This window comes from Poecilia mexicana, unplaced genomic scaffold, assembly GCF_051168715.1.
Source record: "Poecilia mexicana isolate PSO_F unplaced genomic scaffold, ASM5116871v1 scaffold_2, whole genome shotgun sequence".
NCBI lineage: Eukaryota > Metazoa > Chordata > Actinopteri > Cyprinodontiformes > Poeciliidae > Poecilia > Poecilia mexicana.
The window spans coordinates 56666472-56681246 of NW_028263371.1; the positions used below are offsets into that span (position 1 = coordinate 56666472).

The 14775-nt window shown below is 42.1% G+C and overlaps 1 protein-coding gene across 6 annotated transcripts in view; it reads right to left on the reverse strand.

The window, feature by feature from the left end:
* The window catches only part of tns1b (tensin 1b), a 127786-nt gene that overhangs the window by 75352 nt on the left and 37659 nt on the right, over window positions 1–14775 (reverse strand). For all 6 annotated transcript variants that reach the window (XM_088003326.1, XM_088003330.1, XM_088003308.1 and 3 more), the window contains exon 2: window positions 10862–10976. In XM_088003326.1, the coding sequence (XP_087859452.1) occupies window positions 10862–10976 (115 nt within the window). The remainder of the gene's footprint in view (window positions 1–10861; window positions 10977–14775) is intronic.

Here is a 14775-nt window from a genome sequence, read left to right on the forward strand (position 1 = left end):
ATCAGACATCTCAGTCCAGAAATGTGCAGTTCTAGGCACAGCCAAGATACTGGAGGAGAACCTGAAGCTCCCAGGCCTCTGGTAGAGGACCCGAGCTCAGAGGATGAAAGAGACCACCCACGGAGGGTGAGAGGGGAATTTTTTATACTGCTCAAAAAAATAAAGGGAACACTCAAATAACACATCCTAGATCTGAATGAATGAAATATTCTCATTGAATACTTTGTTCTGTACAAAGTTGAATGTGCTGACAACAAAATCACACAAAAATAATCAATGGAAATCAAATTTATTAACCAATGGAGGCCTGGATTTGGAGCCACACACAAAATTAAAGTGAAATGTTCCCTTTATTTTTTTGAGCAGTATATATATATATATTGTACTGCATACATTGCAGTGTACACAAGAACAAAGAACGGCTCTCAGTGAGGCTTCAGTCCCATCAACTTTAGTAAAGATCCGTCCAGAAGAATCGGATCGTTCCTGAATGTCATATCACTATATTGCACTTTGGTCACAGCGTTGTCCCATATATGAACGCCTCAGTCAACACCTCCACACAATAATTCATCGCAGATGCAACATGTGTCTCAGTACAGCTAGCTTTGCTAGCATCACGTCCACAGATCTTACCTTTCTTTAAGCTTTCCTTCCAAGTGACGCTAAAAGTTGGACATATTCCCCACCGTCTGTGAAAGCGAAGCGCTGCTGGTTTTACATGTCGCCATATCTTATGATTTATGCAGCTATTATCGATTAGTTAGACATCTTCCCCCGCTCAGAGGAAACCACTGCGCATGTCTGGAGCTCCGCGTGCGAGTAAAGGTGGAGGCGATGGGTGACAACAGACAGTAAGTCACGTTATGCTTGGATTTTACGGCGCCACCTTAAAACCCTGAACGTCACATTTTAACGGACAAAAAGAGCAACGCGACTTGGATGTAACGAGTAACGGGACGGTTTAGTAGAAATGTAGTGAAGTAGAAAGTACAGATACTTACTGTAAAATGTAGTGGAGTAAAAGTAGAAAGTACCCATTATTAAATCTACTTAAGTACAGATACATGAAAATTGTACTTAAGTACAGTAACGAAGTACTTGTACTTCGTTACTTCCCACCACTGACTTTATTAAACTAAATGTTTTCAAATTTAGCTAAAGAGAGCCAAGATAAAATTAGCTCAGCTGCAGCGGATGTGCGCTCACCACTGTTAGCTGGTTTTCAGAGAAAGCTTCATGGATCTAAATGGATCTCAAAGATGTTCAGGAATGAATTCAACTGGAAAACAACCAAACCAAAAACAAGCTTTCATAACTGTTGGATTAATTTTCATACCCATAAAAACTTTCCCTCCTGATTCTGTTTCAGCATTCATTCCGATTACGCAAGAACGAACCTTAAAAGGTCCGAATCCAAGAAAATTCAAATCTAAAATAACAAATCAGGGTAAAATATTTTGTTTTTCATCCATTTAGACGTCTTGGCCCTCCGTCTCCATGTCCCCTCTGTGGACTCCCACCGGGCCCGGGACCAGAGACTGGGCCGACTGGAGCACCTGGACCAGCAGCTCGTAAACCGTCAGAACCTCAGGAAGAACCGGGAACCCAAACACGGTCGAGGTGTCGGCTTTCCAAACAAAGCGGAGCGCCGTGTGCTTTTCCTGGAAGGCTTTCCTCCTCATGTAATGAGTTATTCTTCCTGAGGCCAGACGCATTCCTCCGGCCGGCCGTCAGACCGCCGAGCAGCGCGTAAACATCCGATACCAACGAGAACACGGCCCGGTTCTGGTTCTGATGTAAGACTCAATTATCTGCAACAAAATACGTCTGTTTTAAAAACCAATACTGATCAAATGATCCGGATGAACACCGGATGGACGCACTTTGGACAACTTCCTGTTGAAGCGGTGTGAGTACAACCGGCTGCTGTGGAGCCGGTGGGGAGCTGGTGTGTAATTACATCACGGCCCGGTCGGGTTCTATTTCAGAACCGGTTGGCATGTTGGGTCAGAACCTCCTGATTACAGACCGCGACCCGCTGGGTTCCCAGCACCGTCATCGCCATGGCGACAGGAATATCAGTCACAGCAGAAACATGAGCTGATTATCAAGATTCAATCAAAGCTCAGATTAAATAACTGATTTTAATCATTTTTAATAATTAACAGAATAAATAAAAGTTTGAATTAGATTTTCTGTTTTTCTTCTATTTCTGATCCTCCATTTATTCATCTGAGTCTCTGGATATTTTATTTTTATTTTTTGCATCAATGCAAATTAAACTTTTAATTGATTTTCTTTTCCAAATGATATTTTTCTTTAAAGTGACCAACTAACATTAAAAACATTTTTTTAAATGCAGAACCTTTTATTTTTATTTATTAATTCACTGAACATTCAGTATTAAAAACAATAAAGAATTTTCAGTTTTTTACCAGGTAATTATTGTTTTTTACCAATAATGAAATAATCTTGAAAACATCAGGATCAAATTATCATCATCAGCAGAAACATCTGAGTGTATTTATATACAGAATGGCCATGAAAAGTGGCGTTACTGTAGTATTACTGTAGTATTACTGTAGCATTACTGTAGCGTTACTGTAGCATTACTGTAGCATTACTGTAGCGTTACTGTAGCGTTACTGTAGCATTTCTGTAGTGTTACTGTAGCGTTACTGTAGTGTTACTGTAGCGTTACTGTAGCGTTACTGTAGCGTTACTGTAGCGTTACTGTAGCGTTACTGTAGCGTTACTGTAGCGTTACTGTAGCATTACTGTAGCATTACTGTAGTGTTACTGTAGCATTACTGTAGTATTACTGTAGCGTTACTGTAGCATTACTGTAGTATTACTGTAGCGTTACTGTAGCGTTACTGTAGTATTACTGTAGCGTTACTGTAGCGTTACTGTAGCATTACTGTAGCATTACTGTAGCGTTACTGTAGTATTACTGTAGTATTACTGTAGCGTTACTGTAGCGTTACTGTAGCGTTACTGTAGTATTACTGTAGCGTTACTGTAGCATTACTGTAGTATTACTGTAGCGTTACTGTAGCGTTACTGTAGTATTACTGTAGCGTTACTGTACCATTACTGTACCATTACTGTAGTGTTACTGTACCATTACTGTAGCGTTACTGTAGCGTTACTGTAGCGTTACTGTAGCATTACTGCAGTATTACTGTAGTTTTACTGTAGCGTTACTGTAGCATTACTGTAGCGTTACTGTAGCGTTACTGTAGCGTTACTGTAGTGTTACTGTAGCATTACTGTAGCGTTACTGTAGCGTTACTGTAGCGTTACTGTAGCGTTACTGAAGCGTTACTGTAGCGTTACTGTAGTATTACTGTAGCGTTACTGTAGCGTTACTGTAGTATTACTGTAGCATTACTGTAGCATTACTGTAGTGTTACTGTAGCATTACTGTAGTATTACTGTAGCGTTACTGTAGCGTTACTGTAGTATTACTGTAGCGTTACTGTAGCGTTACTGTAGCATTACTGTAGCATTACTGTAGCGTTACTGTAGTATTACTGTAGTATTACTGTAGCGTTACTGTAGCGTTACTGTAGTATTACTGTAGCGTTACTGTAGCATTACTGTAGTATTACTGTAGCGTTACTGTAGCGTTACTGTAGTATTACTGTAGCGTTACTGTACCATTACTGTACCATTACTGTAGTGTTACTGTACCATTACTGTAGCGTTACTGTAGCGTTACTGTAGCGTTACTGTAGCATTACTGCAGTATTACTGTAGTTTTACTGTAGCGTTACTGTAGCGTTACTGTAGCGTTACTGTAGTATTACTGTAGTATTACTGTAGCGTTACTGTAGCATTACTGTAGTATTACTGTAGTATTACTGTAGTATTACTGCAGCGTTACTGTAGCATTACTGTAGTATTACTGTAGCGTTACTGTAGCGTTACTGTAGCGTTACTGTAGTATTACTGTAGTATTACTGTAGCGTTACTGTAGCATTACTGTAGTATTACTGTAGTATTACTGTAGTATTACTGCAGCGTTACTGTAGCATTACTGTAGTATTACTGTAGTGTTACTGTAGCGTTACTGTAGCATTACTGTAGCGTTACTGTAGCATTACTGTAGTATTACTGTAGTATTACTGTAGTATTACTGCAGCGTTACTGTAGTATTACTGTAGTATTACTGCAGCGTTACTGTAGCATTACTGTAGTATTACTGTAGCGTTACTGTAGCATTACTGTAGCGTTACTGTAGTGTTACTGTAGCATTACTGTAGCGTTACTGTAGCGTTACTGTAGCGTTACTGTAGCATTACTGTAGCGTTACTGTAGTATTACTGTAGCATTACTGTAGCATTACTGTAGTGTTACTGTAGCATTACTGTAGTATTACTGTAGCGTTACTGTAGCGTTACTGTAGTATTACTGTAGCGTTACTGTAGCGTTACTGTAGCATTACTGTAGCATTACTGTAGCGTTACTGTAGTATTACTGTAGTATTACTGTAGCGTTACTGTAGTATTACTGTAGCGTTACTGTAGCATTACTGTAGTATTACTGTAGCGTTACTGTAGCGTTACTGTAGTATTACTGTAGCGTTACTGTACCATTACTGTACCATTACTGTAGTGTTACTGTACCATTACTGTAGCGTTACTGTAGCGTTACTGTAGCGTTACTGTAGCATTACTGCAGTATTACTGTAGTTTTACTGTAGCGTTACTGTAGCGTTACTGTAGCGTTACTGTAGTATTACTGTAGTATTACTGTAGCGTTACTGTAGCATTACTGTAGTATTACTGTAGTATTACTGTAGTATTACTGCAGCGTTACTGTAGCATTACTGTAGTATTACTGTAGCGTTACTGTAGCGTTACTGTAGCGTTACTGTAGCATTACTGTAGTATTACTGTAGCGTTACTGTAGCATTACTGTAGTATTACTGTAGTATTACTGTAGTATTACTGCAGCGTTACTGTAGCATTACTGTAGTATTACTGTAGCATTACTGCAGTATTACTGTAGTTTTACTGTAGCGTTACTGTAGCGTTACTGTAGCGTTACTGTAGTATTACTGTAGTATTACTGTAGTATTACTGTAGCGTTACTGTAGTATTACTGTAGTATTACTGTAGTATTACTGCAGCGTTACTGTAGCATTACTGTAGTATTACTGTAGCGTTACTGTAGCGTTACTGTAGCGTTACTGTAGTGTTACTGTAGTGTTACTGTAGCGTTACTGTAGCATTACTGTAGTATTACTGTAGTATTACTGTAGTATTACTGCAGCGTTACTGTAGCATTACTGTAGTATTACTGTAGTGTTACTGTAGCGTTACTGTAGCATTACTGTAGCGTTACTGTAGCATTACTGTAGTATTACTGTAGTATTACTGTAGTGTTACTGTAGCGTTACTGTAGCGTTACTGTAGCATTACTGTAGTTTTACTGTAGCGTTACTGTAGCGTTACTGTAGCGTTACTGTAGCGTTACTGTAGTATTACTGTAGTGTTACTGTAGCGTTACTGTAGCATTACTGTAGTATTACTGTAGTGTTACTGCAGCGTTACTGTAGCGTTACTGTAGTGTTACTGTAGTGTTACTGTAGCGTTACTGTAGCATTACTGTAGCGTTACTGTAGCATTACTGTAGTATTACTGTAGTATTACTGTAGTATTACTGTAGCATTACTGTAGTATTACTGTAGTATTACTGTAGCGTTACTGTAGCATTACTGTAGTATTACTGTAGTATTACTGTAGTATTACTGTAGCGTTACTGTAGCATTACTGTAGCGTTACTGTAGTATTACTGTAGTATTACTGTAGTATTACTGTAGTATTACTGTAGCGTTACTGTAGCATTACTGTAGCATTACTGTAGTATTACTGTAGCATTACTGCAGCGTTACTGTAGCGTTACTGTAGCATTACTGTAGTATTACTGCAGCGTTACTGTAGTATTACTGTAGTATTACTGTAGTATTACTGTAGTATTACTGTAGCATTACTGTAGCGTTACTGTAGCATTACTGTAGCGTTACTGTAGCATTACTGTAGTTTTACTGTAGCGTTACTGTAGTATTACTGTAGCGTTACTGTAGTATTACTGTAGTATTACTGTAGTATTACTGTAGCGTTACTGACGGCCTTCGTAAAGACAGCAGGAACCTGAAATGCCAAAGTCTTTACAGAAAGTGAAGGAAATGATTTTCCTTTGGGCCTTTGCATGTTGTCATGGATGCGACGCGACTCTGGGGCTCCAATGCTACATTATGAATATCGTCTTTGAACTGCTGTAACGTTCTCGGTTCTTGGCGTACACTTCGAAAAGTTTACGAAAAAGTAAAAAAAAAACAGGCCAATTTTTCATGGGCCACCCTGTAGAATCACATGATCAGATCCTGATCAATACAGAAGATTTTTCTGATCACAACAACTTCCTCATAAATTTACAACTTTATTTCTAATATGACTTTATTTGCTAAAAGCTGCAGTCCCGGTTCTGTTCTGAACCCGGTTCTGACCCGTTCCTGCGTCTGTTTCCCGTCAGTCAGGTTTGTTTGGTTCTGATGGTTCTGTGATTTCAGCTCCTCTGCTGTGTGAGAAACTGGTCCGTCGGCCCGATAAGCAGCAGGACCGGTCCGCCGGGCCAGAACTCCCTGGTGAGCCTCGGTCCAGGCCCGCATGGAGGACGGTCAGAACTTCCTTATTGGGTGAGAGCAGAGCGGCACTGCGGACCTGACCGGTCCAACTTTCCCTTCTTAGGCAGGGAGAGCAGAGAGGAAGAGGAGGAGGAAGAGGGAGCAGGGGGAGGGGGGAGGGGGGGCGTTCCCCGGTTCTCCTCGGACCGTTTTCCCCCTCGGGTCTGGGCGGGTCCACTTCGGACCGCCGAACACAATCAGAGGGCGGGGCTCTTCCTCTTCCTCCCCGCCCACTTTCCCCGCTCTGTTCACACACCGTGAGCACACACACCGTGAACACACACACCGTGAACACACACACCGTGAACACACACACCGTGAGCACACACACCGTGAACACACACACCGTGAGCACACACACCGTGAACACACACACCGTGAACACACACACCGTGAACACACACACCGTGAACACACACACCGTGAGCACACACCGTGAACACACACACCGTGAGCACACACCGTGAACACACACACCGTGAACACACACACTGTGAACACACACACTGTGAACACACACACTGTGAACACACACACTGTGAACACACACACCGTGAACACACACACCGTGAGCACACACCGTGAACACACACACCGTGAACACACACACTGTGAACACACACACCGTGAACACACACACTGTGAACACACACACTGTGAACACACACACTGTGAACACACACACCGTGAACACACACACCGTGAGCACACACCGTGAACACACACACCGTGAACACACACACTGTGAACACACACACTGTGAACACACACACCGTGAACACACACACCGTGAGCACACACCGTGAACACACACACCGTGAACACACACACTGTGAACACACACACCGTGAACACACACACCGTGAACACACACACTGTGAACACACACACTGTGAACACACACACCGTGAGCACACACCGTGAACACACACACTGTGAACACACACACTGTGAGCACACACACAGTGAACACACACCGTGAAAACACACACCGTGAAAACACACCGTGAACACACACCGTGAACACACACACCGTGAACACACACACCGTGAAAACACACACCGTGAACACACACTGTGAACACACACACCGTGAACACACACCGTGAACACACACCGTGAACACACACACTGTGAACACACACACCGTGAACACACACACCGTGAAAACACACACCGTGAACACACACACCGTGAGCACACACACTGTGAACACACACACCGTGAAAACACACACCGTGAGCACACACACTGTGAACACACACACCGTGAAAACACACACCGTGAACACACACACCGTGAAAACACACACCGTGAACACACACACCGTGAACACACACACTGTGAACACACACACCGTGAAAACACACACCGTGAACACACACTGTGAACACACACACCGTGAAAACACACACCGTGAAAACACACACTGTGAACACACACACCGTGAAAACACACACCGTGAACACACACACCGTGAACACACACTGTGAACACACACACCGTGAAAACACACACTGTGAACACACACACCGTGAACACACACACCGTGAACACACACCGTGAACACACACACCGTGAACACACACCGTGAACACACACCGTGAAAACACACACCGTGAACACACACCCTCCTGGGGGTTTCACCGTGCAGAAGTCTTAAACCGGAACTCTTAATTTCTCTAATTTTTATGGGAAAACGATCCTGTGAAAAAATCCCTCAGGTTAATGAGGAGGAGTTTTGGCCCAATCTTCTGATCCTCAGATTTCTGATCTGAGGATCCCAGACTGAGCTCTGGACTTTGACTAGGCCAAGTAGCTGCAGATTAGCTGCTGTAATGTGTAGATGATGAGAGGGTCCAGTTGCTTCCTGCGTGGTTTCTGTGTTCCTTGGTATTAATGTCGGTAATTATCGGCTTCATCTGACTCATACAGCGCCCGTCATCTCCCAGGCCACGCCCCCCGCCGCCCCCCCTCCCCCCCGACCGGCCCGGTCCGGGTGGGAGTTCAGCAGGAAACGCCTCGCCTTCATCCAGCTGCTGCTGCTTTCCCAACATGGAAGAGAAGAATCTCTGCTGACGATTCGCTTCATGTTCGGATCTTCCTGACAAAAACAGACACCGACTCCTGTTTGTTTACCGTTTCTGTCGCTTTACTGTGTGTCACTGCGTTTGTTTAAACAGCTGCTCTCTCTCACACACACACACACATAACTCATGTTAATACAACAAAACTGACACACTGGTTAAACAATCTGGATGGAGTTTGTGGGAAATTTAAAGTGAAAACCAGAAACACGTTCATGCATCTCTGCTGCCACCTGGTGGTCAGGTAGTGTTTTATTTATCTGACTCCATGGTAACCACCAGATAGGCATCATAAACTGAAGATCAAAAGAGACAAAGGCAATTTTATCTGAATCAAATCCTTAAAAATATGATTAATTCATCTCATATTAGAAAATATTCTTCTGGAGTATTTGTTTGTTTTGTGTGTGTGTGTGTGTGTGTGTGTGTGTGTGTGTGTGTGTGTGTTTCTACAAATAAGACATTTTTTCCATGAATATTGAACAAGTCATCAATATTCAATAATTTACTTAAAATAAGCTCCTATTTCTTGCTGAAAAGTTACTTCTGAGCTAGTTTTGTTTTATTTCAGGTGCTCTAACCTATTTGCACTAAAACAGACTTTCTGTTTTTGCAGTGTAACTCCTACATCCTGCATTCACTTGAATAAATAAAAACCAATAACAGAGAATCAAAATCCTGAACCAAACTTCAGGCAATAAAACTAAACGATCAGAGTTAGGAAAATAAAACCCATTAAAATGAAACACTTAAAGCCTAAGAATATTAAGTTACTCAAACAAATAATGACTAATTATTATCCATTTTAGGTAAATTATTTTACTTTTAATCAACATTACATTAGCTTCACTGAAAATTATAATTTTTTGTGTTTATTGTTTTAAGACTCTATATTTGGTGTTTAGATAAAGAGATAAAGACATTTTTATCTGAATCAAATCCTACCAACACTGTCAACCAATCACACATAACCATCTGGTCATATTTTCTTTGAACATTTTTTTTATCCAGGAACACGGTGAATTGCTGCTGGTTTTGGTTCAGAAAACTAAAGCAGAATGGCAGGAAGAGAAGATGAGCTTCTGATATTAGACTAAAGGTCTTCATTTACAAAGTAAAACCTTTGATTATCTTCATAAATCTGCTTTGAGGAAACATTTTGAACAGCTGTAGTATCTCAGCCCGTCCAGCAGGGGGCTCACTTGCTCCTCCAGTTTGGTTTCTTGACTCCAGGAGATCTGAGCGGTTTGGCTCCATCTTGTGGATATTGCTGGATTAAAATGTAATCCCATTCCACTGGGAGCTAGATCATCATCATCATCGTCATCATCATCATCATGACCTGCAGCTGCAGAGCCAAACAGGAAGCGTTTGTGTTTTTCCAGGACATGTGATGGAGGTTGATATGAGAAGATCCAAACTAAAAGAAAACCTTGGGCTCCTTCAGCTGAGAGTCGGACGGAACGTCAACACCGTTTTATTTCTGCTGATCTGGGAAGAAAGGCAGGAAGCAGCTGGAGCGGCGGTCCAGCTGGAGTGCAGCCGTGGAAAACTACAGCAGCGAGGGATGGGTCTCTGCTGTCTGCAGAACCAAACATCAGGGAAGACACTTCCTCCTCCAGAACGGCAGCAAGCAAAAGGTTTTCGCCCCCATTAAAGATGAAACGTGATTTATTACAGGGAAGAAAAACCTCCAGACCAACCCAGTCCAATGTGAGACAGTAATCACCAGCAGGGGGCACACTTCCACTAATGCTCACAACAGTGGAGCTAATTATTTAGCTCTTCTGTTTTTATGGATAAATTATGAAAGTGTACATTTAATTGGCTGTTTTGTAAACATTAAGTTGAATAATGTTTAAGTTTTGGTAATCAAGAGTGGAGGGGACGTGTGGTCCGCTAATGTGCTAAAACGCTAGTAGGAGAACTAATTATTCACTTAGTGTTTTTACTGACTTGGAAATGTTTAGTGCACTTAGCTTGCGCCAAGTTAATTTCTGCTATGTACTAAGTTTAGCATTAGCTTTGTCTAGATACCACAGTGATGGGGCGCTTTAGCATTCAGAGTTTGACTGACCTCTGCAGACGAGTCCGTCCTGCGCGATGATCTGTCTGCAGACGCTGCAGTGCTTCGTCTTCTTGAACGTTTTCACCCGGAACGTGTGAGAGTGGAGCGCCTCCAACTCCTCTGGCTGCAGGACGGGGAGATGGGACAAAACAAGATTTTACATTTTTAAAGAGTTTTGTGAACTAAACTGAGGAGCTGAAGCTTCAGTAAAAAAAACAGGTGGTAGTTATGGCAACCGAGGACATGTAGTGATGATGGCAGGCATATGATCAACTAAACAACTAAACCCTGGGAAAGCCAAAAATAAAATCAACAAATTGTGTTGTCAAAACAACTGACCACAGATTTGCCAGACACTAGCCCCGTTTCCAAGAGCGGAGCTAGCAGGGGCCAAAGAATAATCATATTTAATTCACACAAAGGCATTCAGAGTCATTTCCTTCATAAATGTAAAATCCAATACATACACTATTTTTTGGGATACCGCTCCAAAAGCAGGAAGTGGACTACAGCGCAGGGCATTCTGGGTAAATACAACCAAAACAAACATGCTAGCCTAGCGCTAGCAGGAGAAATTTGTCATGGTTTTTAGTCCTTTTTTGTTTCCATTTGGTGAAGCAGGAAGTTGTATCTTCAGAGTTTTTTGTGTTGTTTCTTTCAGTGGTTCTTGGAGCAGCGCCCCCACCGGCGAGGAGGGGAACAGGTTGCTCAAAGGATTTGGTTGGTTTGACTCAGAGTGAAAAAGTACGGAGCCCCCCAGGGGACATGGGGAATTTTTTTCTTTTGCGTTCCCTCGCAATAATCTACTGATCAGTTCATGCGGTATAATTGATACTGTAAGCCTTTTTTACGGTGGCCACCGTACTTTCTGCTTTAATACAAGCTTATAAGGTTTTTCCATGGACTATTGAGTTTTATAATAATAAAACGTGTTTATTATTATTAACTCTTTGGTGCAAAAAACTGATTGAAAATCGATTTATTTACTGCATGTTTATGTCTGTTAAGGCTCAGATGGAACGGCACAGAAAGCAGCGCTTTAAACCATTCAGACACGAACACAATGGAGACACAATCAGATGACTGATGACCCGCGATAATAACTCAATAGTCCATGGAAAAACCTTATAAGCTTGTATTAAAGCAGAAAGTACGGCGGCCACCGTAAAAAAGGCTTATAGTATCAATTATACCGCATGAACTGATCAGTAGATTATTGCGAGGGAACGCAAAAGAAAAAAATTCCCCATGTCCCCTGGAGGACTCCGTAAAAAAGAACTAAATCTGTTGAAAATTCTTTTTAATTCAGAATTTTTTTTCCTCGTTTGTCAGTTGATGATTTACAGAAAACAAACTTACATCAGTTCACATGAATGAATGAAGTGGTTATTATAGGGAGTGAAGAATAACACTGACTGTTGCAACATTATGAGCTGGTGAGCTAACGAGATTAAACATAACTACAAACTGGACCAACGCCAGGGTTTTTCCACAGATTCCTGTAATTTCTTCTTAATGTAATTTGTGCCGCCCAGATGAGGCTGGATCATCAGATCAGCTGTTTGGTGATAAATCAGCCGTTTGGACATAAAGTTGAGTTTCATCTTTAAGCTGCAGAGCAAATGAAGCTCCCTGGTTGCTATTGCTAAGTTTTCTTCATATAAAGTTTCTAACTGCTGCATCATGTTTCTTTTTTACCAGGTCTGGAGACAGTCCAGTGTTTGTTTTATTCTGGTTGTCATGAAAACAGCAGAAGAGCCGGTCCTCCTCTCCGCCGCCGGCTACGCTTTACTACGATGTAACGCGATTAGCTTAATCTGCTCAGGCTGGAATAATGACCGTGGCTGTGCAGGATGCGCCATGTTGGCAGGAGACAGGGCTGCAGCGCCGGGCGCCACCAGCAGGGGGTGCATTCAGGCTCTGGGAAAACGCTCCCTAAACCCAGATAATCTCATATATGAGATAATTTAATATATTCAGTCCCAGCAGGGAATGAATGTAGTTAGAGTTACCATGTTGAGGGGGCGACCCGTTTCAGCGTCATTAGGAATGATTTATGCATGAAACACATTTTCCAGATTCCAGATGAATTAACTACAACGGGGGAGGAAAAGGGGAGGGTCTCTGCCTGCTTTCATATCCATGGAGACTAAAGAAAACATGAACTGATAGCAAAATAGCAAAAATTAATCACGTGATAAATTAAAACAAACTCAATTTCCGTTTGCATGATTTATTGTTTTTCTCTATGTAACAAAATCTGGATGATCAAAGTGTTCAGTCTGGAGCTTTGCTCTCAGTTTGTTTACAGAGACTTCATTCATTTATCTGTTGTTTTGCTTATTTAAAATGTCTTCCAGTTCCAGTCTTAAATGTTCATTAGAATATTCTTGTGTTGTTATTATGCTGGAAAATGGTCTGAAGTTCAGTCAGTCAATATGCAGCTCAGGAGAGACTGGCACTGTGTAGCCTGCATGAAAACTAAAACTACACCATCCTGGTGAAGCATGGCAGTGGCAGCGTCATGCTGTGGGGGCAGTGAAGCAGGTCAGAGTTGGATGAAACTAAATCCAGGAAGAAAACCCAGAGACTGGAGTGGAGGTTACATACGGCGATAATATGGGATGGATTAGATCAGAGCAGATTCATGTCTTAGAATGGCCTAGTCAAAGTCCAGACCTAAATCCATTTGAAAATTTGTGCACCAACTGCTACAAAATGTAAGCAAGTGTGACTCGCATATCTCAGCAAAGGTCTAACAATAATAAAGTAATTTAACCTCATGTAACTCTATGCAGATTCTCTGTCTGCGCTCATGAAGATTCACTCACCTCCACATGCTGAAAGCTTCAAGCAGCAACTACAGGAAGGAAGGACAAGTTATTTTCTAACTGAGGGGTTTTCGAGGTGTGTGAGAGCTAGCTAACCCAGACTGTCTCCTTAAGGCTGGGTTTAAAGTTCATGCACTGAACCGGGCCAACGCTCATCGCCCGGAATGTTGGCCCGACCCGAAGATCGGATTCGCCACCTTTCACCCAAACTGGACGATTTGGAATTACTCTTGCAGAGAAGGTCCAGCTGTACCTGGTGCAAAATGAGCTCTAATGGGCGGATCATATAATTAATGGTCAGGTGAACCTCCTCTGCAAAAGCACCTTCTAAATTGTCTAGTTTAGGAGAAAGTTGGCGCACGCAGTCTGTGCAGAGTTACAAGAATTTGTAGGGGTTCAACCAAGGCCAGGAAGCCAACATGCTGGAGCGCAGATGGCCTAGTTCAATCCATCAACTATAAACTTAGCTTTACTCACGTTACTAAAAACCAATCTGTTCTGATCCTGGCGGTGAAGTTGCTTAAATGTTTACAGTTTCTGGTGTATTTTTTAAAGAACTCTGGCGCCCTCTAGTGGAGGCGCACATCACACTTTGAAAACTCTGTTCTAACATTTAGGAATCATTTTACAGCTTTAAGCCTTTCACTAAAAACACTGAAAAAGCAACTAAACTTTAGCTAACTTGGCGTTCGCTCAGAGAGACCGTCTGAAACATTTCGTCAGTAAACAACTTTTAACGAAATGCAAAGCGTTTCCTTCCAGTCCAGACAAACATCAGCGCCGCTTCATGAAAGCACCCAGCCTCAGCTTCAGCTGTCTATTCAGCTGCATTCTCACCAACCCCGGTCTCCCAGTTCTCCCATTCACACTCAAACTGAACCAGTCAGGCCCACTGGGAGTGCGAGGAGGGGAGTCACGACCTCCACTGGTTTTGTTTTTGTTTGAATTATTCTGTTTCAGGAAGCAGAGCAGAGTCGGACTTTCCCTGAATATTTTAAAGTTTTCCTGATGTTTTGTTTCCACTTTTTCTGCTTCCTCTCTCCGTTTCTGTTCAGGTCAAATCTTTACATATGGCGCAGAAAGTTCCTGGAA